Source organism: Boleophthalmus pectinirostris, unplaced genomic scaffold (assembly GCF_026225935.1).
Source record: "Boleophthalmus pectinirostris isolate CB_2022bp ecotype Guang Dong unplaced genomic scaffold, ASM2622593v1 HiC_scaffold_2, whole genome shotgun sequence".
NCBI lineage: Eukaryota > Metazoa > Chordata > Actinopteri > Gobiiformes > Gobiidae > Boleophthalmus > Boleophthalmus pectinirostris.
The window spans coordinates 15,718,932-15,737,446 of NW_026571152.1; the positions used below are offsets into that span (position 1 = coordinate 15,718,932).

Genomic DNA, 18,515 nt, shown 5'->3' on the forward strand with positions numbered 1-18,515 from the left:
GCGGGTTAATGCAAACATTTTAAGACCAAAATGACAAGGCTCACAGCAGCGTTTATAGGAAGGGCTGTTACAGTCAACACCCTTGATCCTGAATAGCACTACAATTGGTCACTATTATACACACGCTTGGATTTCCAAATATGGATCTTTCCTCCAAATTAGCCATTATAGCTGCTATCCTCGACTAGCTTTATTTGGCTGGAGCTGAACACTATGGATGACATCACACTCAACTTCTTTATACAGTCTATGGTACTGACATATCCCAGACAAGACCAATGAAATATTCCACTGGAAACTGCAACCTATATATGCATCATTCTCTACTCATAATAAGACATAATCAACTTTAATATGGTACCCATCTTCATGTATTTTATGACACTTCTGGATATACCGGTGTACTAAAATGCACAACCCTGGAATGTAGCTGTGAACTATTTAAAATATTGTATATCTTTAGTTCTATGGGGCTCATAATACCTGGTGTAAATACAACTATTATGTTCTATGTTGGATACTGTGTAGTGCATGTGGATGTACGTGTTATGACATTGTAGTCTGATTTATGTTGTTATAGAAAAATGAAAAGATGTACATATTGATGCAGTTAGTGAGAAATTATATGATTCTGTCCAGATATGAGGTCTGGTCTGGGATTCAAAATGGAGGACTTGGGACACCAAAATTAAGAGGACGATTTTGTGCAACCAACTTCATCAAAGGACTCAATATCAGAGAGTGAAGCTGGATACTGGACATTGTACTGCAAGAGGAGTGGGGTCGGGGCATGTTGCTGATATGATGTACTCTACTGATCTATTAAATGTCTTCATAAGTACCTGACTCAATTGTATTTTATGTAAACTTAAATAAGATATTATAGGGTTGTCTTTATTGGGGACATTTTAAGGCACTGTAACTTCAAAACATGACTACAAAAACAGAACAAATTCATTTGAAACCATTTGTAGTGGTCCAAAGTTGTTCCTCACTTACATTATGCAATCCAAGCATCCTTCACCATGGCGAGTTTATAAGTGTTTTGCTGTCACTCATTTTCGGACATTAATACTCTTTATAAATGGTTACAGACAGCATGCAGCAGACTTATTTTGGCCTAAAGAGCTGCTTATACAATATCTGTGTTGGGGCAAGAACAATTGCTCAGATGCATGAGAACAAAATCAGGTATATGGCCTTTAAATTGCAATATTGAAACAACAGAAACACAAAAACAAATATGGCTGCTTAAAAGAGAAAAATAAAGTGTGCTGAAAAATATTGTGAAGGTCTGCAGAGTGAAAGTCTAAACTCTAAACTGATGTGAGAGAGGTTTGATGTTGTTCTAAATGGTAGATGACCAATGAACTTGTCTATTTCTCATGTGAATCATAAAAGAGAACCAGTCGTGACCACATGCCATATTTGAGGCTCATATTGAATGCTCACATTATTATATTTCATTTAATTTAAGAAAAATTAAACGTCCCTTGTCTACTCCATTAGATGAGTCAGGGATGAGGTCTGAGCTGAATTCTAAGATCTAAGAAATGTGTTTCACTGCTGCTCTCTGATGGCTCTAATACGACATTACACACAAAATTGATTTTATTTAGAGAAGGACGGTACATATTCATAAACACATGTAAGTATTTAAGTACACATGTAAGATTTGTGCTGATTGTCAACTTGATGGTGCCACATCGATTTGCAATTCACATTTCATTCATTTCTATCAAAGTACTGGAGGTCATCCAAATAATTACAATGCAATATATATATATATATATATATATATATATATACACACAATATACTAAGTCAGGGGTCTCCAACCTGTAGCTGGAAAGCTAGCAGTAGCTCTCCACCCTCTTCCAAGTAGCTTGCCAAAGGATTTCTGAATTACATGTATTGTTTTACATGTATTGAATAACTAAAACTTGATTAATTAAATGCATATTATTATTTAAATGTATAATTTTGATGCCTGACTTTGTGTACTCATAAATAAATAATGGTTTATGTTGTTTTGTACCCCATCTAAGTTTTGCTATGGCTCTTATGTATACTTTATTTCTTGCAATCACTAAAATGAGTAGTTCTATGGAATTTTTATCTAGTAAAGGTAGCTCACGCAAGGAAATGTGTTCAGGACCCCTGTTTTACAGACATCTAACTGAACCCAAAGGCTTGCCCTCTTACAATCGTCCCAGTTTCTTGCGGGCACTAAAATGATAAGCTCTTTGGCATTTTTGTTTTGTAAAAAATAGCTCACAGAAGGAAAATGGTTGGAGACCCCTGTATTAAGTTTACTATTAACACAATTAGTAGATAAATTCTAGTAATGTGTATGCTTCAAACTAAATAAGACAAGCAGAGATGGGAGAAAGTTACTTACGGTTAAGGTAAGTTATGCTTACATACATATTCTAGATTTACTTACCTTCCATCCAGTGTTGGGGAGCAACTAAACACATGTATCTATTATACATTATTCAGAACTGTTTTATTTTATTTCTCTATTCTATTATTCATTTTTCATAGCTCAAATCCCCTAATGAACAATTCTACTTGTGCATACCCAGTTTTCAATAGAGCCAAGTGAAAGGACTATTACCACATCCACAGAGCATTGCTGCCCTCTGCTGGCTGAAGGTATCTTGTGTTGGTAAATGCAGCTGAGCAGAGGTGGAGGAGAGGCCATCCATACAGGGGCACACAGCAGCACTGACAGAATGGAAAAACTGACACGAGCCACAGAGCAGGACCTTTCCTGCTGTTTTCACTCAAACACAGGCACAAGGAAATGTTTGTACTCTACTTGAAATGCATCCAACACTATATGTGTACACGGCAGTCCAATGTTTGTTAATGCATTTCTTCCTGGAAAGTTGCCATTGGGGAAAATAAAGTTGTATGAAATTAAATAAAATGCAAACTGACTATTTTCCTTTTCATGTTGGAAAACTGAAAACAGCTCAATAAAAAGTACCTACACAAACATCCATGTCTATATAGGTCTGCTTTCACTGAATACTACATATTACTTAGAACTCAGGTGATGGTTCACACCTTAGGGTAATTCAGTGGGCTTGACTAATAATGGTAAGGGGTGTTCATTTCAGTGTCTTTGGAGATGGGTAGTAATCATTTACGTTTTACTAACTTGGTATATTTTTGAAAAGAAAAAAAAAACCTTTTAAGTTTTCTTTAGTCCATATTTCTTGTTCAAGTAATATTATTTTGAACTAGACCTGTTAAAGACATGTTGTGCTTTTGTATGTCATATAGTTATAATATGACACCCATGACCCATTATGTTGTATTTCAGTTATTTTAGCTCATGACATTATCTAAAACTTAACAAAAGAAACAAATTCACTGACTTCCAGGCTGGTAAACTACAGAGCCCAATGGAAACCAATTCCTGTAAACGTCATCCCAACAAAGCCCCTCCTATAGACAGTTGCAAATCAATCTTGTGAATATTATAGCAATTTATTTATTCTTTCATTTGTGAAATTTTGATTACGCAACGCTGCCAAATCCTACATGTTTCACTGATTACAAAAATAAAATTGGAGAACAAAGTACAGAGCAGAGGGTGTGTACGAAGGGATGGTGAAAATGTGGAACTATCAGAGAAATGATGTGTTGAATAATAATGCATTTGTAACCAGGGAGAGGCTATGGTCCCCAACTAACATAAATAAGTCTGGCATAAGTCTGGCAAAACTATGGATGACGGCAGCATAGAGTGATAATGTAAAAAATATATTTAGACAATCATGTTGGAAGGCTATTCTTTCTTTTGTAGCATTTACATTTTAAGGTTTGACACAGAAATAAAATCAACTGACAGCACACACCAAATTGGGACTGAAATATAGAGTCTTTACTACCGTTAATCAAACTAAAAAGTTAAAACCTATATAACTGTAAACCCAAAGTGCTGGTGATGTGCAAATTTGAAATATAAAGCGCTGTAGTTGGTTTTTAATGTTTAAAGCAGGGGTCATCACACTAAGGCCGACTGCTGCCCACCACGCCCCTTTGACCGGCCGCCCCAGCCCATCTGCTCCCCATCACTTGAACTGGCCCTATGAGATAATCCTCAAAAATTGTCATGGCCTATGTTTTTTAGAGAAATAATAACACATCTGCATCTTGTATTTTGTTGATTTTTTTCAATTAAACATGTATATTTACATGAAGTATTTATATTTATATTTAATTAAAGATATGATGTATTTACATTTGCGTCACCTGACAAGCTCGAGATCACACAGTGACAGTCAACATACGCGCAGAGTTCTGTAGTGCAGTTAAAGACAACAAAATGGGGAGTGTTAAAGTACAGAAAGTTGACAGAGAGTGCCGAGTTTTCAAAGAACAGGGCAAGACCGATAATTTTTTTGTTCAGTGCAGGACTGTGAATTTGTTTGACATGTAAAGAAAGTGTGGCGGTTTTCAGAGAATATAATCTACATTGTCACTACGAAACCTGCCACAAAGAGCATGCTAGCTTGCAAGAGCAAACAAGAGAAGATAGGAATCGATGGATCAAAGGTTGACTGGCTGCTCAACAGCATGTATTGCTTCGTCAGCCAACCGACCCTGGCCCCCATCACAGTCAGGAGCGATAATGTGGCCCCCAGAGAAAAAAGTTTGGTGACCCCAGTTTGGTATAAAGTGTTCAAGTGTAACTAGATTAAAGTGCGCTGAGTTTTAGATGTTTAAAGTGCAGTGTGCTAGGAATCTGCCTGGTCTGAAGAGCTTTGTGCTACCCTTGAAACAGCTATCCAGCCTTGCACTAACCCTCTAAAGTCATAAATAAGCCGTCACCTGGCTCCTTTAACTTCTTTCACCCAAACAAACATTACAATCAAACATTATTTACACTTTACATGAGAAAAAAAAATCGCCAAACTAGAAACCTACTTACTTGCACCGCACCACCGTTAACCAAACAACAACCCTGAACGGACAGACGGGCGTTTCTCTTTAGAATCAGTGTGCGTTTACTGAGGCACAAGGTTGGACATCACATTACTATTATTACAAATTTGTTCCCATTATTGGCCCTCGCCCCTAACTTTGGGCGAGGGGTATTGTTTTCGCTCGGTTTCTTTATTATTATTCCCTTTTCCGACCAAACGATCGCATTTTTGACCCCCTGAACATCGACGAAAAGTCCCCAAACCGGGTCCAGATCGATCGGCCCGGCGAAAAATTTGATAAAATGGACATCGTGACAATGACCAAAGTGACCCGACTCAACAGCGCCACCTAGAATTGGACCCCTATGGGAGTAGGGACATGCAAAGTTTGTCGCAGGGAAACGAAATTCGGAACAGTGATAGAGAACAATGAGACAAGACAAAAGATGAATTGGAGCGTGACCCTATGATGAACAGGAAGTCGGCCATATTGGATCAAAAATTCGGCGCCGTTTTGACTTGAACAGGAAGTCGGCCATATTGGATCAAAAATTCGGCGCCGTTTTGACTTGGGGGTCTACAAAATGATTCAAGTCCCCGGGGTTTTGTCCAAATGAGCTCAAATTTGACATGTCACATCTACAGACATGAACTCACAGAAGTTACCCTTTTTTTTTTGATACGCCTTACGGTTCGCCCGTAGCACGCCGGCGAATAACGCCTTCATTTCCTGTTTTTTCGGTGACCTGTCACGGCCACAGGCATTGGTCCTAGAGAGCTCAAATTCAAATCACAATTGCGTGATCCAGGTCTGAATGTGATGAAATATGAAATTTAATAAAAGTGAACTCTATAGCGCATCCTAGCATAGACATGAAACATCAACATTATCGGATTAGTACCAAATTCGGAAATTAAATTCTATGCGTGATGACAAGCAAAAAAGTCTATTACGGACATGATGCATTTTTCCACGCATTGGCCAGCAGGGGCGCAAAGACTCCCCCAAAAAAATATTTAAAAAAGTTATTACACCCACAGGCTTAGTCCCATCATGCTGAAATTTGAATCACTAATGCCTGATTTCGACCTGATTATAATACACTATAAAACATATGAACTGTGAACTCTATAGCGCCCCCTAGCATAGACATGAAACGTCAACATTATCGGATTTGTACCAAATTCAGAAATTAAATTCTATGCATGATGACAAGCAAAAAAGTCTATTACGGACATGATGCATTTTTCACGGTTTGCCAGTAGGGGCGCAAAGAATCCCCCAAAAAATATTTATAAAATGATTACAGGGACATGCTTAGTTCGATTGTGCTGAAATTTGAATCTCTAATGCGGGATATTGGTCTGAATATAATAAACTATAAAACATATGAAAAGTGAACAGTATAGCGCCCCCTACCAGACCAAAGCGTCAAAGCGTCCACTTTCTATGTAAAGTCTATGTGGACGCGCGACTAGAGCGTCCTGCGTTTTTGCGGCGCGTTTTCGGCGTCAGCGCGGCGCGAATCCGGCGTCGACGCGGCGCGTCTTGAGCGTTTTGGCGTCAGCGGCCAAGACGCGCGTCCAAAGCGTCAGTCCAGGACTGTGTGGTCGGGTTGTGTGTGAGTCTGACCTCGGCGCAGCTTCCTTGTCTCTGTCCACGCGTCACGATCAGGTTCGTCGCCACAAAGAACGAGTTTTTATCCTGAAACAAAAAGAAAAGAAAAAAATATATTAAAGAGGAAATATGACACTTGTACGTGGCAGTGTAACTGTAACTGTAACGTCACATATTTAGATGTGAGAGATCACTAGATGACTCAAACAAACATTCAAACATTAGAACATTAGAACAGAGAAGGTTCCAGATCAGCCCCTGTTTAAGGAGATGGAGGTGTTAGAGATGGAGGAGGTGGACATGGAGGAGAAGGAGGTGGAGGAGGTGGAGGTGGAGATGGAGGAGGTGGAGGAGGTGGAGGAGGTGGAGGTGGAGGGGAGGAGGTTGGAGGAGGTGGAGGAGATGGTGGAGGAGATGGGAGAGATGGTGGAGGAGATGGAGCAGGAGCAGGTGGAGGTGGTGCTGGAGGAGGAGATGGTGGAGGAGGAGGTGATGGTGGTGGAGATGAAGATGAAGGTGGAGGTGGAGATGGAGGAGGTGGAGAAGGTGGAGGAGGTGAAGGAGAAGGAGGTGGAGGAGATGGTAGAGGAGATGGAGCAAGAGATGGAGCAGGAGATGGAGCAGGGATGGAGGTGGTGCTGGAGGAGATGGTGGAGGAGGAGGTGATGGTGGTGGAGATGAAGATGAAGGTGGAGGAGGAGGTGATGGTGAGAGGTGGAGGTGGAGAAGGAGAGTGGAGGTGGTGGAGATGAAGTGGAGAGATGGAGGAGATGGAGGTGGAGGAGGTGGAGGAGGTGGGAGCAGGAGGTGGAGTTGGAGGAGGTGGAGATGGTGGAGGAGATGGTAGAGGAGATGGTGGAGGAGATGGAGCAGGAGATGGAGCAGGAGCAGGTGGAGGTGGTGCTGGAGGAGGAGATGGTGGAGGAGGAGGTGATGGTGGTGGAGATGAAGATGAAGGTGGAGGTGGAGATGGAGGAGGTAGAGAAGGTGGAGGAGGTGAAGGAGAAGGAGGTGGAGTTGGAGGAGGTGGAGGAGATGGTGAGATGGTAGAGGAGATGGTGGAGGAGATGGAGCAGGAGATGGAGCAGGAGCAGGTGGAGGTGGTGCTGGAGGAGGAGATGGTGGAGGAGGAGGTGATGGTGGTGGAGATGAAGATGAAGGTGGTGGAGATGGAGGAGGTGGAGAAGGTGGAGGAGGTGAAGGAGAAGGAGGTGGAGGAGATGGTAGAGGAGATGGAGCAGAGGAGGAGAGAGATGGAGCAGGCAGGTGGAGGTGGTGCTGGAGGAGGAGATGGTGGAGGAGGAGGTGATGGTGGTGGAGATGAAGATGAAGGTGGAGGAGGAGGTGATGGTGGAAGAGGTGGAGGTGGAGAAGGAGGAGATGGAGCAGGTGGAGGTGGTGCTGGAGGAGGAGATGGTGGAGGAGAAGGAGGTGAAGGTGGTGGAGATGAAGATGGAGGAGATGGAGATGGCATAGATGGAGGTGGAGGTCCGGACCTGGGAGGGGGGGCTGTTTGAATGTTTGTTTGAGTCATCTAGTGATCTCTCACATCTAATATGACACTGACACACAGAGTCCACATGTCCCCGTGTCCCCGAGACTGTGTCCCCCTGTCCCCAAACATTTATACAAACTACTGATCTGACCCAGATTATACAAGAAATGTTGATCTGAACCAGGACTAAACCAGGACTAAACCAGGACTAAACCAGGACGAAACCAGGACGAAAACCAGGACGAAAACCAGGACGAAAACCAGGACGAAAACCAGGACTAAACCAGATCTAAACCATGTCTAAACCAGGTCTAAACGAGCACTAAACCAGGACTAAATCAGGACTAAACTGGGACTAAACTAGGACTAAACCAGGACTAAACTATGACTAAACCAGGACTAAACCAGGTCTATTTCAGTTCTAAACCAGGACTAAACCAGGACTACATCGGGTCTATTTCACTTCTAAACCAGGTGTAATCCAGAGGAGTAAAACCTGCACGTGAGCTCTGCAGCGGGGGGAGACGGAGCTCTGCAGCGGGGGGAGCGGGAGAGCGGGGCAGATGTGCGGGGGCAGATGCGCGGGGGCAGATGCGCGGGGGCAGAGGACTCGGTTTACGCCCAAACGGGACAGAACTGGACACTTTACCACGATAAAAAAAGATAAATAAAAAAGACAAGCACGTGCGTAAAATTTGTCTCATTTGTACAAATTTACTGGAAACGAAACCAGAAAGTCACAGTCAGTGGCTCCAGTGCGACTTTTTTATAGACCGATAATATTTAATCAATATTTAATAGTAAATAGATAATATAAAAAGTAATAATAAAGATGAGATCTGCTCAAATGAATCTTAAAATACAGATTTGTGATGTAATACAGTGAGTTTTTGGCTAAAGTGACCAGTCCCAGTTTTATTTATTTATTTGCACATTAATCAACATCAAAACAATGTAAATGTGAGTTCGCTGATAAGAGCTCATTTGCATCAAAAAGGCATCCTAAAAGAAAATACACTTAAAAGTTATACATCAAAAATTATACTAATGTACAATAAGATTGCAAAAATAGTGTAAAAGTTTTAGTTTTAGTGTTCACACATTTGTATTTTTGAGCCTGTGTCTCCAGATTTATACAAAACCACTGATTTGTCCAAGTTTTATACAAGAAATGTCCCTATTTTGAACCAATTTAATATTTGTCAACAGTAAAGAGAGACATAAACTGACATTTGTTTGGGTAAAATACAGAAAATCTGCTTCAAAACGACCAAAACACAAAGAAAATGTGACAGTACTGACTCACATGTTCGAGTCCAGAATATTTTTTTTTAAATTCTGCACTCGAGTCACAATTTTCTTCTCACAAACCGAGTGTCCCAGTTTTTGATTTTGGAATCCTGGTCACTCCAAGTGTGACTCAAACACACCGATCTGTGGTTTCTCTGCACAAGTCGAAATCAGAATAAATGAGAGTAAATGTGAAGAATAGTCTGGTCTGTGCTGGAGTCGTGGGTCGAGACACAAACTGAATTCCTCCCAGACAAAGACTCAGTGTTCAGTCTGAGCGAAGGAACATCTGCCTCTGTCACTCACGCCCCACACGCCAACAGGAGGCGCTCTCGGGACACTAGGGGTCCGTGGGGGGCGCTCTCGGGACACTAGGAGTCTGCCGGGGGGCGCTCTCGGGACACCAGGGTCCGCGGGGGGCGCTCTCGGGACACGAGGGTCCGCGGGGGGCGCTCTCGGGACACTAGGAGTCTGCGGGGGGCGCTCTCGGGACACGAGGGTCCGCGGGGGGCGCTCTCGGGGAGTCCGTGGGGGGCGCTCTCGGGACACCAGGGTCCGCGGCGGGCTCTCGGGACACAGGAGTCCGCGGGGGCGCTCTCGGGACACCAGGAGTCCGCGGGGGCGCTCTCGGGACACCAGGAGTCGCGGGGGCGCTCTCGGGAGGGTGGGGGGCGCTCTCTCGGACACTAGGAGTCTGCCGGGGGGCGCTCTCGGGACACCAGGGTCCGCGGGGGGCGCTCTCGGGACACGAGGGTCCGCGGGGGGCGCTCTCGGGGAGTCTGCGGGGGGCGCTCTCGGGACACGAGGGTCCGCGGGGGCGCTCTCGGGGAGTCCGTGGGGGGCGCTCTCGGGACACCAGGGTCCGCGGGGGTGCTCTCGGGACACCAGGAGTCCGCGGGGGGGCGCTCTCGGGACACCAGGAGTCCGCGGGGGGCGCTCTCGGGACACCAGGAGTCCGCGGGGGGCGCTCTCGGGACACCAGGAGTCCGCGGGGGGCGCTCTCGGGACACCAGGAGTCCGCGGGGGGCGCTCTCGGGACACCAAGAGTCCGCGGGGGGCGCAGAGACGCGTGAGCTTCAGGGAGGGCATCTGATGTAAATATGACAAGATATAAATCAGAGTTTCTCAGACTTTTCTCCGAAAGTGAACCTGCTCACGAAAGATTCAAAAGAAAATACACGTAGAAAAAAAATATTGTGAAAATGAAATTACAGTTTTTTCTGTGTTACATAAAAGTTGTTCTTTATATTTGTTGTATAATTCACTGATTGTTTCATATTTTAATCTGTTGTGTTGAAGTTTGGAAAAGTGTTTGTCACATTTCTGTTCCTCCAGTTTTTCTTTTACTGAACAGAGCTGTGAGAATCATCAGAGGAAGTGGAGACACAGACTCAACAAACACAAGATTGTCTTAAATATAAATGTAGTTCAACTGTGTTTTTACCAGGAGAAATAAATCAACAAAAGTGAATAAATGCTGAAAATCTCATGTTTTTATTGAACTCATAAAAACATGCAAAGTCAGAGGTCAGAGTCTGCAGGAAACAGGTATTTCTCCAACTCACACAGACGCCCCACACCAGACCGGACCCACGGGACCCGACCAGACCTGGACCCTGGACCAGACCTAGAGACCGGAGCAGAGATGGAGACCAACAAGGGTTTAATACAGAGAGCAAACAGGACTAAACCAGGACTAAACCAGGTCTAAACCAGGTCCAATACGGGAATAAACCAGGTCTAAACCAGGACTAAACCAGGTCTAAACCAGGTTTAAACTGGGACTAAACCAGCACTAAACCAGATCTAAATCAGAACTAAACCAGGTCCAATACGGGAATAAACCAGGACTAAACCAGGTCTAAACCAGGTCTAAACCAGGACTAAACCAGGTCTAAACCAGGTTTAAACTGGGACTAAACCAGGACTAGACCGGGTCTGAACCAGGACTAAACTGGGACTAAACCAGGACTAAACTGGGACTAAACCAAATCTAAACCAGGTCTAAACCAGGTCTAGAGCAGAGTCAGAGGAGCAGAAGATGGACCTGTTTGATGGATGTGGTTCAGAGGAGGCAGGTTCAGAGGAGGGGGGCATCCGACGCATCTGCAGAGAGAACAATGAGAGGAGAGGGAAACAGAGGCCACATTTACATCATGTTTTTTAGCTCTGAATTAACTGTTCTGAATTCAAATCTTGTAAATAATCATGTTGAATTGTTGTTTTGTTTTTAAACTGGCGAAATGTTTTTTATTTCATATGTGTGAGCGTCTGGAGGTGGAGAAGGTTCTGATTGGACAGAAAAACCAACGGATTTATGTCTTTGGGAAGAAAACACACACTTCAACTGCTCTTAAACCAGGACTAAACCAGGTCTAAACCAGGTCTAAACCAGGACTCTCTAAAAACTGAGCTGTGGTCTTTTCTGTCGTCTGCGTTTGTCGTTCCTCCACGGACACAAAAACCATCCAAACTTTTCCCGCAGTGATTCTGATGAGAATTGGAGAATCGTCTCATCACACTTTCCGTCTGTGAACTGAGGAGGAGGAGACGGGAAGAGCGTCGGAGAAGGAGGAAGAAGACAAAAGCTCAGCCCGCTCCCGCATCCCGCTCACAAATCCAAAGAGACGTGGATCAAAGTCCCGACGTGTCAGAAGGACGACACGACGAGCACGAAGCACCAGTATTATTTTAACAACAACAAACCACAAACAAGATCCACCAAACAAACTCAGTCAGCGAAAAAAACTGAATAAACCAAACACTTACTTCACTATTAAGATGAATTCTGAATCATTTTCATTTAGAATTAAGTGTTTACATGGACTTTTTAAAGTGGAATTTGTTTTTTATCCAGAATTCAAGCTCTCAAGTAAACGTGGCAAGTGACAGAAGGAGGTTTGAAGGTCCAGAGGAGAGAAACAGTGAGAGGAGGAGAGAGAGGAGGTAGAAGGAAGAGATGAAGAGGTTCTTCTCTCTTCATCTCCCCGTGTCTGTGAGAGGGAGGTGTCTGGGGAGAGGGAGCACCTGTCTGCGGTCCTGTTCCACCTGTATGATCTCCCGCAGGACATCGATGGCTATGCGTAGGTTCGTCTCGTTGTGTGTCCTCCTCCTCCTCGCTCTTTTCTCCTCCTCCTTCAGTCTGAGGATCTCCACTCTCTGTTCCTCCCGCTTCAGGCACAGAACTCTGTAGTCATCCCTGAAGAGCAACACATGCTTCATTAGACCTGGAACAGTCCTGGAACAGTCCTGGAATAGTCCTGGAACAGTTCTGGAACAGTCCTGGAATAGTCCTGGAACAGTTCTGGAACACTGGAACAGTCCTGGAACAGTCCTGGAACAGTCCTGGAACAGTCCTGGAACAGTCCTGGAGTGTGACTGTTACCTGAGTTTGTCGGTGAGCTCCTCAGATTTCACCTTCTCCTCGTTCAGACTCAACTTTCTCTTGCTCAGGTCCTTCAACTTCCTGGACAACCTCCCCATCTCCTGCACAAACACACCTGGTTTAGTCCTGGTTCAGTCCTGGTCCAGACCTGGTTGAGGGTCTGGTTTAGTCCTGGTTTAGTCCTGGTCCAGACCTGCTTGAGGGTCTGGTTGATCTTCCTCATGTCTTCGCATTTTTGTTTGGTGGTGTGTGTGCGGAGGTGGATCTCCCTCTGTTGGTCCCTCAGGAGTTTGATATCGTCCCGGAGCTCGTCCGTCTCCCTCTGGGCGTCCGCGATCTCCTCCCTGCACCTGTCGTTCTGCTCCTGCTCCCTGCGCCACTGCGACAGGAGCAACGCCTGCTCCTCCTCCTCCACCACCTGCCGCCTCTGCCACATCAGCCTGACACACAGCGGCAGAGTGGGCAGATCAAGACCTGGGTTAGTTCTGGTTCAGTCCTGGTTCAGTTCTGGTTTAGTTTCTGTGTGTGTGTGTGTTGTGTGTTACATTTTGACTTTTCTGTCGATGCGTTCCTCTTGTTCCTTCTTCGCTTTCTCCAGTTCGGTCTTGTGCTCCTGTTCCTGTCGGACCAGAGCCTGATCCAAGTCCGAGATCTGAGCCATGAGCTGCGCCCTCTGCTGGAAGAACAACTCCTCTGCAACACACAGACACACACACACACACACACACACACACACACACACACACACACAGAGACACACACAAACACACAGAGACACAAACACACACACAGAGACAGACACACACACACACACACAGAGACACAAACACACACACACACAGACACACACACAGACACACACAAACACACAGAGACACAAACACACACACAGAGACAGACACACACACACACACACACAGAGACACAAACACACACACACAGACACACACACACACACACAGACACACACACACACACAGACACACACACAGAGACACACACAAACACACAGAGACACAAACACACACACACAGAGACAGACACACACACACACACACAGAGACACAAACACACACACACACAGACACACACACACACACACACACAGAGACACACAAACACACACACACACAGAGACACAAACACACACACACACAGAGACACAAACACACACACACACACAGACACACACACACACACACACACACACAGAGACACAAACACACACACACACAGAGATACAAACACACACACAGAGACACAAACATACACACACACACACACACACACAGAGACACAAACACACACACACACACTTATACATAAGATATTCAGATCTCCATGTTCCTTTAACTGTTTTAAAAATGTTATCTTCACCAAAAACAACAGATGAACGTGTTTTATAAGTTTCTCTGAGTCTCTCTTCTCTTTGCTCTATGTGCTAAGTCCCTCCCCCTTCAGAGCACTGTCACACACACTCGTGCGTCGCACTAATGAAACTCCTGCACAAACATCAGGTTTGTCGTGTCGTTGTGTTCAGTTTTGTGTCGTGTTTTTGTGTTTTTATGGAGAGTTGTCGTGTGGAGCATGTGGGGGGACGGAGCCTCGTACAGACTCGTACTGCAGCGAAATGTGACGAGGGTTTGAATAGGGCCTGGGAGAGATCTCTAGATGACTCAAACATGGATGGAGGAGTCTAAATTTTCCACACCTGTCCCTCCTCACCTGTCTGTCCTCACCTGTCCCTCCTCACCTGTCCTTGTCTCTCTTCACCTGTCCTCACCTGACTCTCTTTTCCTGCGTTGTGCGTCTTGTATTTTCATCTGTAGTTCTTCCTCTCTCCTTGCGTGTTCTTCCTCCTTGTTCCTCCTCTCTTCCAGCACTGTCCTGAAGTTCCTCTCTGCCTGCTCCAGCTCTGTCCTGAAGCTCTTCTCTGTCTGCTCCAGCTTTCGTCTCAGAGGGTCCAGGATCGTTTTCTGCTCCTTCTTCAGGAGGTCGAGCTTCTCCAGGACCTGAGCTTCTTTACGAGACCACAGCTCGTCCTGCTCCTCCAGACTGGACCCACACAGAACCAGAATCAGGTCTAAAACAGGACTAAACCAGGTCTAAACCATGACCAGAACCAGGTCTAAAACAGGACTAAACCAGGACTAAACCAGGTCTAAACCAGATCTAAACCAGGACAAAACTAGGTCTAAACCAGGTCTAAACCAGGTCTAAATAAAGTCTAAACCAGGACTAAACCAGGCCTAAACCAGGTCTAACCCAGGTCTAAACCGGGACCAAAACAAGGCCTAAACCAGGTCTAACCCAGGTCTAAAACCGGGACCAAAACCAGGTCTAAACCAGGACTAAACCAGGTCTAAACTAGGTCTAAACCAGGTCTAAACCAGGTCTAAATAAAGTCTAAACCAGGACTAAACCAGGCCTAAACCAGGTCTAACCCAGGTCTAAACCGGGACCAAAACCAGGCCTAAACCAGGTCTAACCCAGGTCTAAACCGGGACCAAAACCAGGTCTAAACCAGGACTAAACCAGGTCTAAACTAGGTCTAACCCAGGTCTAAACCGGGACCAAAACCAGGTCTAAACCAGGTCTACACCAGAACTAAACCAGGTCTAAAACTAGGTCTAAACCAGGTCTAAACTAGGTCTAAACTAGGTCTAAACCAGGTCTAAACCAGGTCTAAACCAGGTCTAAACTAGGTCTAAACCAGGTCTAAACCAGGTCTAAACTAGGTCTAAACTAGGTCTAAACCAGGTCTAAACTAGGTCTAAACTAGGTCTAAACCAGGTCTAAACCAGGTCTAAACCAGGTCTAAACCAGGACTAAACCAGGACTAAACCAGGTCTAAAACAAGATTAAACCAGGTCTAAACTGGGACCTAAACCAGGTCTAAACTAGATTTAAACCAGGTCTAAACTAGGACTAAACCAGGTCTAAACCAGGATTAAACCAGGTCTAAACCAGGACCAAAACCAGGTCTAAACCAGGTCTAAACCAGGACTAAACTAGGTCTAAACCAGGACTTAACCAGGTCTAAACAAAGTCTAAACCAGAACCAGGTCTAAACCAGGACTAAAACAGGTCTAAAACAGGTCTCCAGAACTAAACAAGGACTAAAGCAGATCCAAAACCAGGTCTAAACCAAGGTTTAACCGAAATTAAACCAGGTCCAGGTGTAACTCAGGCTAAACTAGACTAAACCAGGACTAAACCAGGTCCAAACCAGGTAACGTGTTAACAAGCTCTGAATATTCAAAGACCAAATATTCCCCAAACAGGTCTAAATCAAGACCAAATGAAAACAGACTAAAGACCACGGACTTTAGATTTGAAACCAACAGCCTCTGTGTAAGTTATATCTTTTATACAACAGGGTTAGTTTGGATTTTAAAGTTAAAAAATAAAACATTTATAGCCACATTAAACACACAGAGCTGTTGTAGTGCGCCCTCAAGTGGCCGCTAACGTACACTACACTTAACAGTTAACTAGCCTACAGTCAATTCAAAACGGATTAAATCAAATAATTTATAAATAACAAGGACTGAAATCAACCGTAACTGTATTTTTTGTTACATATGCTTAGTTTTGTTAGTTTAAATATATTTAGGATGAATATAAACGTTTATTTTAAAGCGACCAAATAAAGAACGTTAAATCTCCGGCGGCCATCTTGGAACTGTTTAACACGGATCTGTGACATTTCGCGGATTTTATTTTATTTAACGATCTGTTTGTAACGTGATGAAGAGGAAATGGGATCTGACCTGATCATCTTCTCCTCCAGCTCCCGGATCTGCTGCAGCGTCTTAGAGCTCATCATGGACCTTCTCCTCCACAAAGATCTGACAACAGGCTAAATCATGGAAAATCTTTGTTAAACCACTTCTTGTGCAAAGTTCATATGAAACACAAAACATTTTAATCCTCAAAACAGCGAAAATGTCAAACGAGTTTCCTTCCACTAAACAAACAACGAAACTGTAGCTGTAACAAAATCATTTAGTAAAATAAACCAAAAATACTCTTGGTGATATATCGATAGAGCAGCCCACAATATCGATACTGTGTCATCACATTAAACGATACGATATATCGATATTTCAATATTTTTGCACACCCCTCTACTCTTTATCACACGAAGATCACAGACCATAGTTTTAAGGTCATGGTTTAAGGTCAAGGGTATATTTCCTCTGTTATTTCTGGCCATTTTTGTTTTATAATTGAGTTGTTTTGTAAGTGTTGCTGTACTTACTGTTACGCAGATAAAAAGTGCGACCTACTCTGTGAAATCTACTCTGTAAAGTCTCCTCTGTGAAGTCTACTGTTTGAAATCTTTGTACGATTTGCTCTGTGTCAAGCTCAGCTAAATGTGCCTTTTCCGTTAAGCGATATGTGATTTTCGATTTGTGATTTGCGATTTGCCTACTCTTATAATCTCCCCGAGGCCAAACAAAGCTTTGAGTTAAAGCCCACAAAGCTTTGAAGTTTAGCTTTGAGTTCCGGAGTTGCCATGGTAACAAGGCTTTATGGAACTTTACATGTATGATGTCATCGGCGCCGTGAACCTGATGGAACTGGGAGGTTTTCAGGTTCTAGAATGTGATGATGTCATACTCCCAGACGGGGCAAGAGCCACGTTTCCCTGTTGACTGAGGCCGAGTGTTGTTAAGAAGTCACTGATATGAGACAAACCTCGATACAGTGCGCTTTCGATTCGATACGGTTCAGTAAAAAATAAAGGCTAAATCATGGAAAATCTTTAGTTAAACCACTTCTTGTGCAAAGTTCATATGAAACACAAACATTTTAATCCTCAAAACAGCGAAAATGTCAAACGAGTTTCCTTCCACTAAACAAACAACGAAACTGTAGCTGTAACAAAATCATTTAGTAAAATAAACCAAAAATACTCTTGGTGATATATCGATAGAGCAGCCCACAATATCGATACTGTGTCATCACATTAAACGATACGATATATCGATATTTCAATATTTTTGCACACCCCTCTACTCTTTATCACACGAAGACACAGCAGTTCTTTAGTTTAAGGTCATGGTTTAAGGTCAAGGAGTATATTTCCTCTGTTATTTCTGGCCATTTTTGTTTTATAATTGAGTTGTTTTGTAAGTGTTGCTGTACTTACTGTTACGCAGATAAAAAGTGCGACCTACTCTGTGAAATCTACTCTGTAAAGTCTCCTCTGTGAAGTCTACTGTTTGAAATCTTTGTACGATTTGCTCTGTGTCAAGCTCAGCTAAATGTGCCTTTTCCGTTAAGCGATATGTGATTTTCGATTTGTGATTTGCGATTTGCCTACTCTTATAATCTCCCCGAGGCCAAACAAAGCTTTGAGTTAAAGCCCACAAAGCTTTGAAGTTTAGCTTTGAGTTCCGGAGTTGCCATGGTAACAAGGCTTTATGGAACTTTACATGTATGATGTCATCGGCGCCGTGAACCTGATGGAACTGGGAGGTTTTCAGGTTCTAGAATGTGATGATGTCATACTCCCAAGACGGGGCAAGAGCCACGTTTCCCTGTTGACTGAGGCCGAGTGTTGTTAAGAAGTCACTGATATGAGACAAACCTCGATACAGTGCGCTTTCGATTCGATACGGTTCAGTAAAAAATAAAGGCTAAATCATGGAAAATCTTTGTTAAACCACTTCTTGTGCAAAGTTCATATGAAACACAAACATTTTTAATCCTCAAAACAGCGAAAATGTCAAACGAGTTTCCTTCCACTAAACAAACAACGAAACTGTAGCTGTA

General features: G+C 43.8%; 1 protein-coding gene across 1 annotated transcript; it reads right to left on the minus strand.

Annotated features, from left to right (window-relative positions):
- Nucleotides 1-6,507: 6,507 nt before the first annotated feature.
- Nucleotides 6,508-17,494, minus strand: LOC129409505 (uncharacterized). The gene is made up of 9 exons (XM_055155847.1): nucleotides 16,996-17,494; nucleotides 16,505-16,593; nucleotides 14,515-14,786; nucleotides 13,277-13,424; nucleotides 12,925-13,171; nucleotides 12,732-12,832; nucleotides 12,374-12,545; nucleotides 9,653-10,435; nucleotides 6,508-6,648 (listed from the first exon to the last, which is right to left on the minus strand). Exons 2-9 carry the CDS (start codon nucleotides 16,558-16,560, stop codon nucleotides 6,508-6,510), a joined length of 1,920 nt encoding a protein of 639 aa, XP_055011822.1. The 5' UTR covers nucleotides 16,561-16,593; nucleotides 16,996-17,494.
- Between the last annotated feature and the right edge of the window lie 1,021 nt (nucleotides 17,495-18,515).